Source organism: Heterodontus francisci, chromosome 1, assembly GCF_036365525.1.
Source record: "Heterodontus francisci isolate sHetFra1 chromosome 1, sHetFra1.hap1, whole genome shotgun sequence".
In the NCBI taxonomy this organism is placed as follows: domain Eukaryota; kingdom Metazoa; phylum Chordata; class Chondrichthyes; order Heterodontiformes; family Heterodontidae; genus Heterodontus; species Heterodontus francisci.
This window is the reverse complement of record NC_090371.1, coordinates 255,038,860-255,056,335: the sequence shown is the minus strand read 5'-3', so window position 1 is coordinate 255,056,335 and position 17,476 is coordinate 255,038,860. Positions and strand designations below refer to the sequence as shown.

Sequence of the window (17,476 nt, the reverse complement as noted above, 5' to 3'; positions counted from 1 at the left end):
GAATTTACTTCACAGACTTTATTCAGCCATCTTCACTCTTGATAAAGTTCTTCAACATGTGCTATCTGACCTTTGAACCTCCAGGTCAGATGACTTCCTAACTCATACAGAATGTACCGTATTGTATCTAATATGCAAGTCCACGTAACACTCAATATCATGATAAAGGGATAATCTAATTGAGGTGTTTAAGATGATCTGCTTGGGTGATGGAAAGGCTCTGGGGCTGAATGACCTACTCTGGTTCCTATGCTCCGAACTAAAATCCATAGCAGCATGCCATAGTAACTTCATTGGTCTAATTTCTACTGGGAACTACTCTGTCTCCTTGGAACTAACCACGTGAAAATGTATTTTCCGGTCAACAACCACAATGTGCTTTTATCTGGAAAAACATCCCAATGCACTTCACTGAAGCATAATTGGGCAAAAATTGATACCAAACCAAAGAAGCAGATATCAGGAGTGGTGACTGAAAGCTTGGACAAAGAGAGTTCGATGGTGAGATACAAAGGAGCATATAGAGATGGAAAGAGGCAGAGGTTTTGGAAAGGAATTCCAGTGCTGAGGGACCAGAAAGGTATGGCTGCCAACAGGGAGGCAAAGAGAATGGGGGATTCACAAGAGGCCAAAGTAGGAGGAATGCAGGGTTCTCAAAGAACAATTTTAAAGATTAAACTATCCCCAGTACTTGTAATGCTGCTCAGGAAAGGGGAGAGCTCTGTCCCTTTTTAGAGACAGCAAATATCTCTCAATTCCCCCACATAGCAGAGAATTGGTGCCTCACAGTTCTACTATATTTGAAAGTGCGTTGTACTTGTTCTTCGAAGGGTCTTGTGGGGCTGGAGCATATTAGAGAGATAGTGAGGGTTGAGGCCATGAAGGAATTTGAACATGAGAATGAGACTTGTAAATTGAAGGTATTGGAGGACCTGGAGCCAATGTAGGTCAGTGAGCACAGACATAATGGACAAGCAGGATTCGTTGCAGGTTAGAGTACGAGCAACACAGCTTTGAAGGGAGGTCAGCTAGGAGAGCACTGAAATAGTCGAGAGAAAGACATTAATTTATCTCCCCTGCTGGATTCGTTCTGGCGTTTCTCATGTTTAATTCCATCATCTCTATTAACGATGAACAATTCTATTTATACTTCCTGTTCCTACACTACACGTGATGATCCTCTCAACTCATTAGAAATCCCTACATAATCTTGTACATCTTTACCTCGAATTGCCAAGAGCTATTTGAAGGATAGTTTATTGGTTATGTAAGCCATTATTTTTTCCTTAACACTTAAATAGCGGGGAGGTGACTGATGAATTATTATCTCTATACAGCCTTAGTCTGACTACAAATTATGAGAATTAGCCTTTTTTATTATTTGAGTATATAATTCTGTTTACATGTGACTAGGTACAGCTCACCCAGGCCTACTGTGATCGTTTTCTATTGAGGGTCCTTATTTTGCTATAAGAAACAAGTTTATAAATTGTTACATTTTTTCCAACAAATCAGGAATAGTACCTGCTGATGTAAGGTTCACCTATCAAATCTCCACCAGGGAAACAAATAAAAATAAAATAAAACAACATGCAGCCTCCTTGAACATAGCTGAATATTCAGTTGATGGATAGCTGACTCTGAGATTTTAAACTATCCCCAGGAGGAAGTCTCAAGGTACATGTAATGCTAGTCAGGGTAGGGGAGAGCCCTGTCCCTTCTTGAGAGAGTAAATATCTCTCAGTTCCTTCACTACGCAGATAAATACTTGATTGGTGCCTCACGGTGCCACTATATTTGAAGGAGTGTTGTGCTTGCAAGTTCAAATGGGGAGATACTATCCCTCAAAGTATACATTTATGTAACTAAAAGAAAATAAGAAAATAAGATCTACCTCTTCAGATACAACTATACAATCAGTTTATCCTAGAGCAATTGGGAGTGCAAATGGGACACAAACTTCGTGGAAAGAGGTTTTTGCTTGGGGAGGCAGAAAAGACAGTAGAGTCATGTGTCTGTCACTACAATGTCATCAATAGCAAAATATTGTACATGCTGGAAATATGAAACAAAAGCAAAAAATGATGGAAACATTCAGCAGGTCAGGCAGCATCTGTGGAGAGAGAATGTTTCAAGTCAATGGCCTTTCATGTGAAAAGGCATCAACCTGAAACATTAATGCTGTTTGAGTGTTTCCAGCATTTTCTGCTTTTGTGCATGTGTTACAATCTTGTTTCGATGTACTTCACCTGATCACCTCACATGTCTCCAAAAAAATACATTGTGTCTTTAAAGTGGAGATAAATTTAAACTGAAAAGGAAGTTATACATCAGCATCTATGAAATAAAGTTTTATTAGAAGGGCATTTTTGTACTTGCACTGATCGAAGTGAGGTATAAATGCACTGGGAAATAGAAGCCATTGCCTGCACATCAAGTGACAGCATCAAACGTTCCCAGGTCAGACATAGCGTAGAAGAGTCAGACAAAATGTAGGGCTTCATCTGCAGTGTTCCTGGAGTATATTCCAACAACAAATGCAGATGGAGAGCTTGTATAGCACTTGTGTGACACTCCAGTTCACATTCTATCTATTCATATGCCCTCTCAGCATGAGGATGTGCTAATTAATGTGAAACCTGAAAGATAGTTCTGGGCTACTGGATCCGTGTCCATTGACAGTTGAAATGAGATTGTCCGAAATCATTTCACTTGTAACCCTTGACAGCCATCACAGATAATTACTGTAGCTGTTTACATTTTCTGTTTTTGTCACACAGATCTCTAAATATGCTGAATACAGCCACAGCACCAATAAGGGTTCAGAAATTGCCAATTAAATATCTGCCTATCTTCGTGCATTTATTTTTTGTGTTACCAACACTGCAAAAAGCCTGATTTTGTATTTTTTTTTAAATCTCTGTCACATACCTTAGGTTAATGGTCAATGTTTGCTCCTCTGACTTCAGCAGATCACCTACAGCAAATGTAGCAGAGCCCAGGAAGCTTCGCTGTAATGCAGAAAAAAATGTCTTCATTAGTTTCAAAATCCATAAGCATGACAGCTTCATCACAATGCCTGTAAATTTGTCTTGGCTTACAAGATAGCAAGAATGAAGAAGGAAACAGCTGAATAGCTCCATTATCCTGTAGAATTCACCAAGAGATCAGTGACACAGCTATCAATAACACTCAGCTTAATTTTCTTCTCGACAGCAGGGTACCTTTTTCATTAAAAACCAATATGGTTATTGTAAACACTAAACAAGTAATAAAAATTTAGCATTTTATTTTGATGCAGGAAAAATGATAAGGAAATAGATATATATGTACAGACAGGTTGTAAGTTCATTTCAAAAGTCATCTAACTAGAAAGTTGGATAACTGTCTTTACTTTAGTCTTATGCATCAATTTTCTCCACTGGCCTCCCTTTGTCTTCAAATGTTGGACCCTTGCTGAAGTATTTTTCCCACAGGTGCAAGTTATCTTCCAATGCATCACCCAAGCCTAGGTAACAAGTGGGTTCTTCAACTATGGAGAGCATCACAGACAATTTCCATCCTATCCTCACCAAATAAAATGTACCTTCCAACAGGTGATACTGTATCAGGAACAAAAATTAGTCATTTTTCCATAAGGCAAGTTATAATACCTTTACCATTGCACCAGTTGCAATCAGCTAACTCGACAGAGAATGAGGATTGCACCTGGAACTTTCTATATCTGCATGCTACAGATACTCACCGAATAAATTAGCTGAGCTATCAGGATTACTTCCCTCAGGTTACTCAGGGAACGGAATGCCACACAGAGCTCAAAGATCCCAGCTCAGATTGACAGGAAAAACTGTCAGGAAGCTATCTTTCCCCATTTGAAGTGTCCTTCATATGTTGATAAGAGAGCCTCAGATGACATTTTTCTAAACATGCATGGTATACACTGAACTGCCACCTCCACTGAAGAATGATATAACAGATTAGTTATTAGTTTACAAAATTTAGCAATATTTTACAGCAACAGCAAGCACTGGACTATTGTCTTGAACTAAGTTGGCATTCAGTCTGTCTTTGCAAAATCATAATCTATTTGGCAGGTTGCAATTCTTGCTTCTGAACTCAGTAATGTTCAAAACTAAGCAGGATTTGGTAAGGATGCTCAAAATCCAATCTACAATTTCAGAGAGATATGACTGGCCCGTTAGTGATTTACATGATTATAACTGAGGCATCATTACAACAATTGCAAGTACTTAAGTCAGACCCTTTCATGCCAAGAGGAAACTGGTCCAAAAAGTCTGTATGGATGGCCGGAACAAAGACCCAGACACTACTTCTCTTGCTTATGCAATTCTCCCAGATAGCATTGACACTTGGGAGCCCTGATCCATGTATACAGAAGATCAAATGCAACATGATCTGCACACCTGCCGAAACAGCATTGCTCGAGCAACTGTACCTAAACATATGGACCACTGACCCTTCCCGTGTTGATCTTCCTTTCACCCATCTTCCTACTCTTCTCTCTCACACACACATGTGGATACACATATATACACACACAGTGATTTATTCTGTTTAGTTACAAAACATCTATATACCATAATTACTGCAAAATAAAATAAATCCACCAATAGATTATAAAACACACCACAAAGATCAACAGCGGGTTTACATTCCAGTCCTGATCAACTGCCGACATCTGTCAAATTATATTTGATGGATTCAGGATTATAGAATCATCCCTTTTCAAATTTATTATTGAATCTGCTTCCACCTGCCTATCAGGGAGTGCATTCCAAATCATAACAAGAACATTTTCATCTCCCCTCTGACTCTTTTGCCAGTTATCTTAAATCTGTGTCCTCTGGTTACCCACCCTCCTGCTAATTGAAAGAGTTAATTCTTATTTACTCTATCAAAACCCTTCACCATTTATTCAATTATTTACCTCTATTAAATCTTCCCTTAACCTTCTTTGCTTTAAGGACAGTAATCCCAGCTTCTCGAATCTCTGAATATAACTAAAGTCCTTGATCGCTTGCAATATTCTCGCAAATTTCCTCTTCACCTTTTCCAAAGTTTGACATCCTTCTTAAAATGTGTTGACTAGAATTTGACTCAATACTCCAGCTGAGGCCTAACCAGTGTTTTATAAAGGTTTAGCATAACTTCCTTGCCTTTGTACTCAATGCCTCTATTTATAAATCCAAAGATCCCATATGCTTTGTTTTTATCATTCATTTATTTTGAACAGTTGTCGGCCTGAATTCTTTCTCATGGCACCAGGAAGCAAAAGAAAGAAAAAAACCATCTCTCGGATGACGTTTCCGGTCATAGTTGAAAGGTGAAGACAACTCTAGAAGACACGTCACCTGGCTGGTAAGGTGCAGCAATGTGTGAGTAGGTGGGAGCCCACAAGGGACAGGAGGAACACGAAGTGAAAGTGAAAAAACAATCCATAACCCAAAACAGGATGTCACCACGAGCTCTCCTAGCCTTTTTCAGATGCTGAAACAGTACCCTCTACTTTTTCATGTGAACAATTTACACTTATATATTACCATATATTTATATAAGGCAGTGGTTTTCAAATTTCTTCCCTGGGGAAGGTAGGGGAAAAGACCCCAAGGACGACCTACCAGTCCTACTCCACCTGCTTTCACTTGCCGCCGCAAGACACCTCATCAGAATTAATAGGAACTTATGGTAATTATAAATATTTTGCTGTGTTATCAAAAGTAATAAATTGATATGCACTTTATTTATTAAATATAAGTAAATTAATAATTCATACCAGAAACAAAAGTATAGACATTTTCATATTATAAAGATTAATACTGCAAGAGAATAAAGCCAGGCTCGGGTATAAAATTAAAACCTGATCTAGGCCCGACCCGACAACAGCCAATCAGAAGCCGACCACGGCCCAACTCCTTTAATTTTAATTTTTTTAAATGCCCGACCCGACCCGAACCCAACACATGTAGGCGGGTTTGGTTGGGTAGCCAGGCTGTACTGCAGAGTGCGGAGTCCGGACTGCACGTTTCCTGCCTTGACGTCCTGAATGTTTATTTGAAGATTACTTCTCGGAGAAAGGCAGCACTGTCCATGTCCAGCCCGACCCAACCTGAGCCCGAATGCTGGACCCAGAAGAGAGACCCAAACTGACCCAAACCCGACACTGATACATGTCGTTGGGTCTGGTCACGTTCAGGTCGGGTAGCCACGCTTTACAAGAGAACATGTTTATTTGAAACATTCTAATGCATTTTATAAAAAAATCATTACAATAATCATCTTCTGAGAAACTAATATTTATTTTACATCTATATTATTGAAATAAAATCAACAGTAACATAAATCTTGCTTATAAAACTACATGGTTGTTGCTTGCGCTTATGACAACCAGTGCTGCACTTGTGGGAGCTGGTCTGGTTGTGTGACGTCACGCAAGTGGTGGGGATCAGGGTTCCGGCCTATTTTCTCGTATGACCTCGCCATGATGTTGCACATCAGTGACTTGCATTTTGGACCAGCCCCTGACACCTGGAGGACCCTCGAGAATCACTGATATAAGGCACTTCACAGCTAGGGATATTAACCAAATAGGAGCAAATCAGGGTAGGAAGCTGCAAACATCTTGGAAAGACAATCTACAAGGAGGTTTTTAAAGATGGGGAGATGTAGAATAAAATTGAAGGGTTTTAGTAATAGAAATGAAGATATTGGTCGCAAGAGGGTTGAAGGTTCTGTCTTATTTGATACAGCAGAAGTAGGAATGCATAGTAGATGAGAGTTTCAAGGATGGAAGAGACAAACAAAGAAACTAGCCTGAAGATGGTTTCAGAGGTAGATAGGACTGAGGCTAAGGAGGGCTTTGTAGACATTGAAGAGGATTGTGAAGTTGACATACAAAAGGCTAATATGCAAAATAAGGGCACATGGAGCTAAGAGTATGAATAGCATGAGTAAAGGATTGGTTAATGGACCGGAAGCAGAGAGTAGGGATAAGCTTGACATTTTCAAGTGGGCAGGCTGTAAGTAATGCACTGCTGCAAGGATCAGTGCTGGGGCCTCAGCTATTTACAATCTATATTAATGACTTAAGACGAAGACACAGAGAGTAATGTATCCAAGTTTGCTGATGATATAAATCTAGGTGGAAATGCAAGCCTTGAGGAGGAAACAAAGCCTGCAAAGGGATATAGACAGGTTAAGTGAATGGGCAACAAGGTAGCAGATGGAGTATGGTATGGGGGAAGTGTGAGGTTATTCACTTTGGTAGTAAGAACAGATAAGCAGAATATTTTTCAAAAGCCGTGAAACTTCTAAATGTTGATAAAAGCAAAATACTGTGGATGCTGGAAATCTGGAATAAAAACAGATATTGCTGGAAATACTCAGCAGGTCTGGCAGCATCTGTGGAGAGAAACAGTTAACGTTTCAGGACTGTGAACTTTCATCAGAACTGGCAAAGTTTAGAAATGTAATAGGCTTTGAGCAAGTGAAAGGGGGGAGGGGGTGAAGAAGAACAAAAGGGAAGGTGCGTGATAGGGCAGAGGGCAGGAGAGATTAAATGACAAAGATGTTATGGAACAAAGGCAAAGGGAGTGTTAATAGTTGTAGTGAAAGACAAAGAATTGGTCCAGAGAGTTAATGGCAGAATAATAAAAAGCTCTTTCCAAAAGAAAAACCATGAAAAACAAGTTTAATTCAGGCACATGGTTAAAAAAATAAAATAAAATAAAATAAAGGCAGTTATGCTCTGAAATTGTTGAACTCAATGTTGAGTCCTGAAGGCTGTACATTGCCTAATCGGAAGATGAAGTACTGTTCCTCGAGCTAGTGTTGAGATTCACTGGAACACTGCAGCAGGCCAAGGACAAAAATGTGGGCATGAGAGCAGGATGGAGAATTAAAATGGCAAGAAACTGGAAGCTCCAGGTCATGCTTGCAGACTGAGTGGAGGTGTTCCACAAAGCTGAGTACTGAGTACTTCCAGCACTTCCTGTTTTTCTTTCAGATTTCCAGCATCTGCAGTATTTTGCTTTTATTTTAGTGCTTAATTCACTGCCACTTCTCTTCCAGGAATGCCTACCTTGAAGAAGTTCTGCTCTTCTCGCCAACAGGATTTCGGTTTATCTCTTTTACCTTGTTCACCTTCATTGCTTTCCATTTCCCTCCTGGTGTTTGATAAGGTGTCTACCAAAACTCATTTGCGCAGCCACATCTCCTTCTTCAGCGACCATCTCCAGCTCCAACTAATTCCACATGGATTCTGACTGAAGTTCCATCCTTCATGTTTTGAATCCATCCAGGATTACAGGTATCTGAGACATAAAACGTTCCTCAGACTGCTGTTCTCGCCGCATCCTGAGATCCACACTCAGTGCCATGCGCCGCCACATGTACACACTCAACCTCTTTCTCTCCATCAGCACCGACTCACCCTATCTCAAAGCTGTCCTGCTCATCCTTCATCTTATCCTACGCATTAACAAAAAACATTTCTCTTCCTTTCTGGTGTTAAGGAACGCAAGCTCCAGTGCCCCTCCAGATCTTTCTTCCCCTTCATTTCCTTCTAACCCCATGCCTTCTCCTAATGTGGCCCCTTGCTGTTAGTCACAATACCTTCTGACCTTGCCATCTCTGATGCTGAATGATCTGTACTTAACAAAAGACTTAGTTTCATCCCCTTACACCCCTACCTCAATGAATTTCGTGCTTGGCATGACGTTGAGCTCTTCTTCCATTGCCTTCACCTCCGGGCTCACTTCTTTGGCCAGGAGTCCTCCCCCTGACCAAAGGACACATTCACCCGCCTCCAGTACTCTCCCTCCACCTGGACACCTCTTACCCACTCTTGATCATTTCATTGAGAACTGTCGGCATGACAGGTACTATTCCTGGTCCAGTCATGACAGCCTAATTCCAAGAATTTTTTTAAACAGGTTTTGGGACCCTCATTAGATTGAAGAGGGGCCTAATGCTGTTTTAGGCAGCCGGTATTGAACCAAAAAAATAGCCCAAGAGTAATATGGTGTTGGATGTGTTTCAGGTATATTTGGTGTGTAGGGCGTAGCCCTGTAAAATTGTGCATTTATGCACTCATTTTCTGCCTGGAAAAGGAACCCAATGATGATCAATTTCTATTTCAATAAGTTAATGTGACTTTCAGATCCAAAGTTGTATTGATATTGCTATTGGGACTCAGAAGCCGAGGAAGCTGTTGTTTAGAACCATGCTGTAATTAATTTACATATATAGTGAGTTGTTTTGTTCCCTTTTGTTTGAGGAACTACAGAAGTTATCTTACTTATTCAACTTTCTTCAGACCCATTCATTAAAAAAAGCAAACTGACAAATACCTTCAAACCATTTACCAGGACTGTTAATTTTTTTTTAAACAGCTAATTAAACACATATTTGAACAAATCACACACAATGTTCATATTTGAATTAAATGACTTGGCCTTTCCATCAGATACTTGAGCCAGAATTTTCCAAACCCATTGGTGACAGGCTGGGGGGGTGGGATGGCTGGCAAAATGGAGGGGGAAGACGTTGGGAGGGGAGCCCGGCCTCTTCCCACCACCTTGCCATACTGCCAACGAAGGGAAAGTTGGCGGCTTGGCCACTGGCCATGTGGTCAACTGAGCCACTTAAGTTGTCATTTAAGGGTACACTTCCCACCTCGGTGGGCATTTTTCCCGCATCGGCAGAGCCCGCCACCGCATGGGGAGATTGTCCAGTGAAACCTGGCGGCCTCACAGCGGGCTCCGGGGGTGGGGGGGGGCGCGGGAGGGCCTTCCTTTAGAGACATCCATGGTCCACAGAGGATCCTGCTGGCAGCTATGGCTGCCCTTGCAAAAATGGTGCCTCTGGTGCTTCACAATAGCTCTCCACCGCACCCCACCCCGATTGCCAGGGCCTGGCTGCCCCAGCTTCCCCCAACCTTCCTGAACTTTCTTTGAGAGTACCCCATCATTGAGGTACCCTCTTCCTGGAGCAGCCGCCTCAGCAGCCCCACCATTAGCGGTGTACATTGCTGAGGCTGCTGACCCTGTAATTGGCCCAGCAGCTCCTGGGGGCGGGCAGCTGTTCCTAATTGGACAGTGGCCCTGGCAGCAGCCTGGCTGCTGCCGGCAATATGCTGCTCTGGGTCCTGCCCCCAGCTGAAGCGGCGCTGACTCCCGCTTTCAGCCCTGGTGTCAGACTTACTGGTAATTGGCAAAAATGCAGCTCCTGGTTTCAGACAAACTACAACCATACTGTTACAACCAGGTGAGAAGGGGTCTAGGGGTTCCCTCTCAGCCTTTGCCTGGTTTAACCATAACAGGGTTTAATTTTAAAACACTGTTTTTAGCTCAACCTTACTGAATCCTAGTTCACTGCTCCAATTGTAAGGCAAAGAAATAAGAAGGTTTCCTTAGATTTAAGCAAGAAAGGTAGAAGTTTATTAATCTTAAATTCTAATCCAGTTAATGACTAGGAATATGCGACGCGACCACGCCAGTATGCATACGCGATAAACACACATGTAGATAGAGACAGAAAAAGTAGAAGGAATAAAAGAGAAATGTTTTGAGACAATATCTGGTAGTTACAGTCCTTTAAGTTGGTAACTCTTGCAATTCGTTGGGGCTCAGTTCACGCTTCAACTTGTTCCGATGTAGGAGTCTTTTCTCTCTTGAGGTTTACATGTCTTCCGTGGGTCCGGTGGCTTAGGAGAAAGGAGGAGAGAGAGAGACTTCCTTGTTCTAACTTCAGTTGCCTTCTGAATTCAAACTGTCCTGTGGCTAGTTAAAAAAACCTGAACTAGCCAGTTAGTCATGTGACCAGCTCGTTTAACCAGAACTGGCTCTGTGGATTGTATCATCTTAGCAGGGCCTGGAATGCGCTTCCTTACACCTTCCATGTCTGATCAAAATCCATTTGGGTGAATTCGAGCAGGGAATAGTTCTTTGTCTCCACAAGCAGCGTCTCTTAGTATGCAAATATCCTTCCAGCCCAGTGTCTGGTGATCTTCAAACAAGTAATTTCTTTACTCCAGCAGCAGTTTAAAATCAATGTTCATATGACAAAATTAATATGCCTCATTCTTGGCAGATGGGAGTCTGCATGGCAATCCGAACATACGAATTAAGAGCAGAAGTAGGCCTTTCGGCCCCTCTAGCCGGCTCCACCATTCAATAGATCATGGCTGATCTGTGTGTCTTGAATTCCACACTGCCATCTACCCCCGATAATCTTTGATTCCCTTGCTCAACAAGAATCTATCTACCCCCTAACTAACCAATTAAAACAAAATGGAATATTCTGTGAAATATTCTGGAGTAGTTTGTTAATAAAGTTATTGACATAGGGAATGCACATGATCAGTCTTGATGCAAGAAATCTTGAAATATTACTGATGTAGAAGACAGTGGACATAGGATAGCTGCAGTATAATCATTTTCACTTTAATTTAGGTCAACAAATAAAAACTATTCAAATAGAGCTTTCCAACCTGATTAACCACCATTATGCAAAACTCAAATAACTGCATTCCACATCTTAATGCATTTCAATAATATCCTGTAAATTGGATTGAGAGCTTTTTTAAACGGGTAAAAAATGTAAGCAATCCAAATGTCACAAAGTTGCATTTCCAGTGCCATCAGTTCCAGGAGATTCATTCCCTCACTCAGTCACAAGCTTTATTATAATACTATGCTATAATTAATTTACTTACAGAATTTTTTTCTTCCTTTTTTGGTTTATCAACTACAGAAGTTATCCAACTTATCTATCTTTCTTCAGATGCACTTCGATCCTAGGAATAAGTCTGAAGCAAAATTCTTAAAGTAAAATTAGAGATAGCAGCACAGAGGCAGCAGGTCCTTGAATGTGTCCCCTTGTCCTGCCCACCCTCAATACACTATACATTCTGGTATTTACTGTCTGTACCAGGGCACTATTTACACCCACCTGAACAAGCAGACAGGGCTCAACTTCTCTGCCAGGAGGTGGCACCTCCAACAGAATCGCACTAAAGTGTTAGCCTAGGTTACGTGAACATAAATGTAGAGATTGTATTAGATCAAAGAAGTAGCTTATAAGGTTGCCAGAAAAAATGGTAAGCCCGAGGATGGGGAGCAATTTAGAATCCAGGAAAGAATAACCAAGAAACTGATAAATGGAAAAGAGAATATGAATGCAAGCTAGGAAGAAACATAAAGGCAGACTAAAAGCTTCTTTAGGTATGTGAAAAGGAAAAGATTAGCTAGGACAAATGTGGGTCCATTACAGGTAGAGACAGGAGAATTTATAATGGAGAATAGGGAAATGGCAGAGAAACTAAACAATTACTTTGTGTCTGTCTTCATGGAGAAAAATACAGAAAATCTCCCAGAAATACTAGGGAACCAAGGGACTTGTGAAAATGAGGAACTGAAAGAAATTAGTATTAATAAAGAGATAGTACTCAAAAAATTAACTGGATTGAAGGTTGATAAATCGCCTGGAACTGACGAGCTACATCCCAGAGTATTGAAGGAGGTTACTATAGAGATAGTGGATGCATTGGTGGTTATCTTTCAAAATTCTATAGATTCTGGAAAGGTCTCTGCAGACTGGTAAGTAGCAAACGTAATCCCACTATTTAAGAAAGGAGGGAGAGAGAAAACAGGGAACTACAGACCTGTTAGTTTGAAGTCAGTGGTAGGGAAAATATTAGAATCTATTAGAAAGGATGTGATAACTAGACACTGAGAAAATAATGGTAGGATTGGGCAGAGACAACATGGATTTATGAAAGGGAAATCATGTTTGACAAACCTGTTGCAGTTTTTTGAGGATGTCATTTGTAGCATAGATAAAGGAGAAACATTGGATATGGTGTTTTTGGATTATAAAAGGCTTTTGTTAAGGTTCCACACAGGAGATTATTAAACAAAATTAGAGCACATGGGATTGGGGGTAATATACTGGTAAGGATTGAGAATTGGTTAACAGACAGAAAACAGAGAGTAGGAATAAACGGGTCATTCTCAAGATGGCAGGCTGTTACTAGTGAGGTACCACAAGGATTAGTGCTGGGCTCACAGCTGTTCACAATCGGAATAAATGATTTGGATATTATTTTATGTGGGGACCAAATGTAATATTTCCAAATTTGCTGATGACACAAAACAAGGTGGTGATGTAAATTGTGAGGACGATGCAAGGAGGATTCAAGGGGACTTGGACAGGCTAAGTGAATGGGCAAGAACATGCCAGATGGAATATAATGTGAATAAGTATGAAGTTATCCACTTTGATAGGAAAAAACAGAAAGACAGAGTATTTCTTAAATGGTGAAACGGGAAGTATTAGAATCATAGAACGGGCATTTCAGCCCATCGTCTCTGTGCCAGTCGAAAAAACTCGCCGCCCAATCTATCCCATCTTCCAGTACTTGATCCATAGCCTTGCAGATCATAGCACTTCAGGTGAATGTCCAGGTACCTTTTAAAAGAATTGAGAGTTCCTGCCTCCACCACCAGTCCTGGCAGTGAATTCCAGACACCCACCACCCTCTGGATAAAAACGTTTTTCCTCATGTCCCCTCTAATCCTTCTAACAATCATCTTAAAACTGTGGCCCCGGTAATTGACCTCTCCACAAGGGGGAACAGGTCCTTCCTGTCTACTCTATCTAGGCCCCTCATAACTTTGTATACCTCAATTAAGTCACCCCTCCGCCTCCTCTGTTCTAAGGAAAACAACCCTAGCCTATCCAATGTTTTCTCACAGCTGTGACTTTCAAACCCTGGCAGCATTCTTGTAAATCTCCTCTGTACTCTCTCCAGAGCAATTATATCCTTCCTGTAATGTGGTGACCAGAACTGTACAGAATACTCCAGCTGTGGCCTAACCAACATTTTATACAGTTCCAGCATTACATCCATGCTTTTGTATTCTATACCTCAGCCAATAAAGGAAAGCATTCCATATGCCTTCTTTACCACTCTATCTACCTGTCCTGACACCTTCAGGGACCTGTGGACATGCACTCCAAGGTCTCTCACTTCTTCTACCCCTCTCAATATCCTCCTGTTTATTGTGTATTCCCTCGCTTGGTTTGCCCTACCCAAATGCATTACCTCACACTTTTCTGGGTTGAATTCCATTTGCCACATTTCCGCCCACTTTACCAAACCATTGATATCATTCTGGAGTCTACAGCTATCCTCTTCACTATCAACTACACGGCCAATTTTTGTATCATCATCAAATTTTCCAATCATGCCTCCCATATTTAAGTCCAAGTTGTTAACATACACCACAAACAGCAAGGGACCCAACACTGAGATCTGTGGAACGCCACTGGAAACCGCTTTCCATTCACAAAAACATTTCCTACCCTTTGTTTCCTGTCACTGTTGGATCCAACCTGCCACATTCCCCTGTATCTCATGGACTTTCAGTTTACTGACCAGTCTGCCATGTGGGACTTTGTCTATTGCCTTACTAAAATCCATGTAGACCACATCCACTGCACTACCTTCATCAATCCTCCTTGTTACTTCCTCAAAAAACTCAATCAAGTTAGTAAGACATGACCTTACCTTAACAAATCCATGCTGACTATCCCTGATTAATCCATGTCTTTCTAAGTGGCAGTTCATCCTGTCCCTCAGAATTTATTCTAATAATTTACCCACCACCGAGGTCAGACTGGCTGGCCTATAATTATTTGGTCTATCCCTCGCACCCATTCTAAACAATGGTGCAATGTTCGCAGACCTCCAATCGTCTGGTACCTCGCCTGTATCTAGTGAGGATTTGAAGATGATCCTCAGAGCATCCGCTATTTCCTTCCTGGCTGCCATTAACAACCTAAGATGCAATCCATCCAGCCCTGGCAATTTATCCACTTCTAAGGATGTCAGACCATCTAGTACTTCCTCTCTCATGCTTATTATATCTAATATTTGACACTCCTCCTCTGTAACTACAATGTCTGCATCGACCCTCTCCTTTGTGAAGACAGAGACAAAAACTCATTAAGAACCCTGCCCACATCTTCTGCATCCATGCATAAGTTCCCTTGTACATCTCTGATAGGCCCTACCCTTTCCTTAGTTATCCTCTTGCTCTTAATGTACTGATCTTTGGGTTTTCCTTGATTCTACTTGCCAAGAATTTTTCATGTCCTCTCTTGGCTTTTCTAATTTCCTTTTTTACTGCATCCCTGCACTTTCTAGACTCCTCTAGGCTCTGCAAAGTATTCATATTTTTGTGATCATCATAAGCTTTCTTTTCTGCTTTAACTTACCTTGTAAGCTTCTAGATCACCAGGAAGATCTAGATTTGGCAGTGCCACACTTTATCTTTGTAGGGACATGCCTACACTGTGCCTGTAGAATCTCGTTTTTGAATGCCTCTGGCTTTGCCACAGATTTTCCTTCAAGTAGCTGTATCCAGTCCATTTTCGCCAGGTCATCTCTCAGTTGCGTAAAATTTGCCTTCCCCCAATACAGAACTTTTACTCCTGTTTTATTCTTGTCCTTTTCCATGATTATGCTAAAACTAACTGTATTATGGTCACTATCTCCAAAATGGTCACCCACTGTTACTTCATCCCCTTGCCCAGCTTCATTACTAAAGACTAAATCTGGAACTGCGCCCCCTCTCGCTGGGCTTGTTACGGGCTGGCTAAAAAAGTTTTCTTGAATGCAGTTCAAGAATTTTGTGCCCTATGTGCCCTTCACACTGTTTGTATCCCAGTTGATATTAAGGTAGTTGAAATCCCCAACTATTATTGCCCTATAGTTTTTGCACTCAGAAATTTACCTGCATATTTGTTCTTCTATCTCCCTCTCACTATTTGGGGGTCTATAGTACACTCCTAGTGGTGGGGCTGCCCCTTTTTTATTTCTGAGCTCCACCCATATGGCCTCATTTAATGATTCATTTAGCATATCATCTCTCTTCAAAGCTGTTATTGATTCCTTAACTAATAATGCCCCCCTCCTTTTTTATCCCCTCTTTATCCCACCTGAAAATTCTATATCCAGCGATGTTGAGCTACCATTCTTGCCCTTCTTTAAGCCAAGTTTCTGTTATAGCAGTGATATCATGTTGCCATGTGTCTATGTGTGCCCTCAGCCCAACGGCTTTATTTATTATACTCCCTGCATTTAAATAAATACCCTTTAACACTGCCAAAGTCCTGTGCGGCACATGTTTTAACCTTTGCTTCTTCTGTCTTTCAGAGTCACACGCTAATTTTCTGCCTCCCATTCCCTGCCCTGAAATTGTCCAATCTAAGACGGTGCTCAGGTTTCCAACCCCCCTGCCAAACTAGTTTAAACCATCCCCAAAAGCAGTAGCAAACCTTCCTGCAAGGATATATGTCCCAGTCCTGTTCAGGTGTAGACCGTCAGGCTTGTACAGCTCCCACCTTCCCCAGAACCGGTCCCACTGCCCCAGAAATTTGAAGCCTTCCCTCCTGCACCATCTCTCCATACACACATTCATCTGGTGAAATTTCTATTTCTATACTCACTAGCACGTGGCCTTGGCAGTAATCCGGAGATTACTACCATTGAGGTCCTGCTTGTTAATCTCGTTCCTAACTCCCTAAACTCAGCCTGCAGGACCTCATCCCTCTTTCTTCCCATATTGTTGGTACCAATGTGGACCATGACCTCTGACTGTGCACCCTCGCTCTCCAGAATGCCCTGCAGCTGCTCGGTGATATCCATGACCCTTACACCAGGGAGGCAACATACCATCCTGGAATCGCGTCTGGGACCACAGAACGCCTGTCTATTCCCCTAACTATAGAATCCCTTACCACTATTGCTCTCTTGTCTGTTCTTCTCCCTCCCTGCACAGCTGAGCCACCCATGGTGCTCTGGTCATGAGTCTCACTGCACTCTCCAGAGGAACCCTCTCTCCCATCGATACTCAGCGCTGAATACCGGTTAGAAAGTAGGATGCTGTCCGAGGAATCCTGCACTACCTGCCTTGACCTTCTTGTCCATCTGGCAGCCACCCAGTCCCTCCCTGCCTGTGCTCTCTTAAGCTCTGGGGTGACTACCTCCTGAAACGTGCTATCCATGTGGTTCTCTACCTTACAGATGCGCTACAGTGACTACAGCCGCCGCTCGAGTTCTGAAACCCAGAGCTCATGCTTCCGCAGCCGGTGACACTTCCTGCAGCGGCCCTGCCATACCTTTTTAAAAAAAACTGCAAATACAATAAGTAGAATAACTTACTAGTTATTTGCCAATCAGCTTCTTCCCCTGTACCGTGGAGGCTGAAAAGGCAGAAAAGAATAGAAAGACTGCCAAGAGCACCTCCTTCCCCAAGTCAGTAAAATCCCTCACTCACAACCCTCTGTCCAAACAGCAATTTCCAATTCGTAATTACTGATAAATTTCACTAACTAAAATCTTAGTAGTACCAATCCTAACACTTACAAGGTAGCTATTTGAGGGTTTAAA

General features: G+C 41.7%; 1 protein-coding gene across 17 annotated transcripts in view; it reads right to left on the bottom strand.

Annotated features, from left to right (window-relative positions):
• Positions 1 to 17,476, bottom strand: part of inpp4b (inositol polyphosphate-4-phosphatase type II B) — a 996,728-nt gene that overhangs the window by 398,057 nt on the left and 581,195 nt on the right. For all 17 annotated transcript variants that reach the window (XM_068043111.1, XM_068043134.1, XM_068043119.1 and 14 more), the window contains one exon: positions 2,932 to 3,011. In XM_068043111.1, the coding sequence (XP_067899212.1) occupies positions 2,932 to 3,011 (80 nt within the window). The remainder of the gene's footprint in view (positions 1 to 2,931; positions 3,012 to 17,476) is intronic.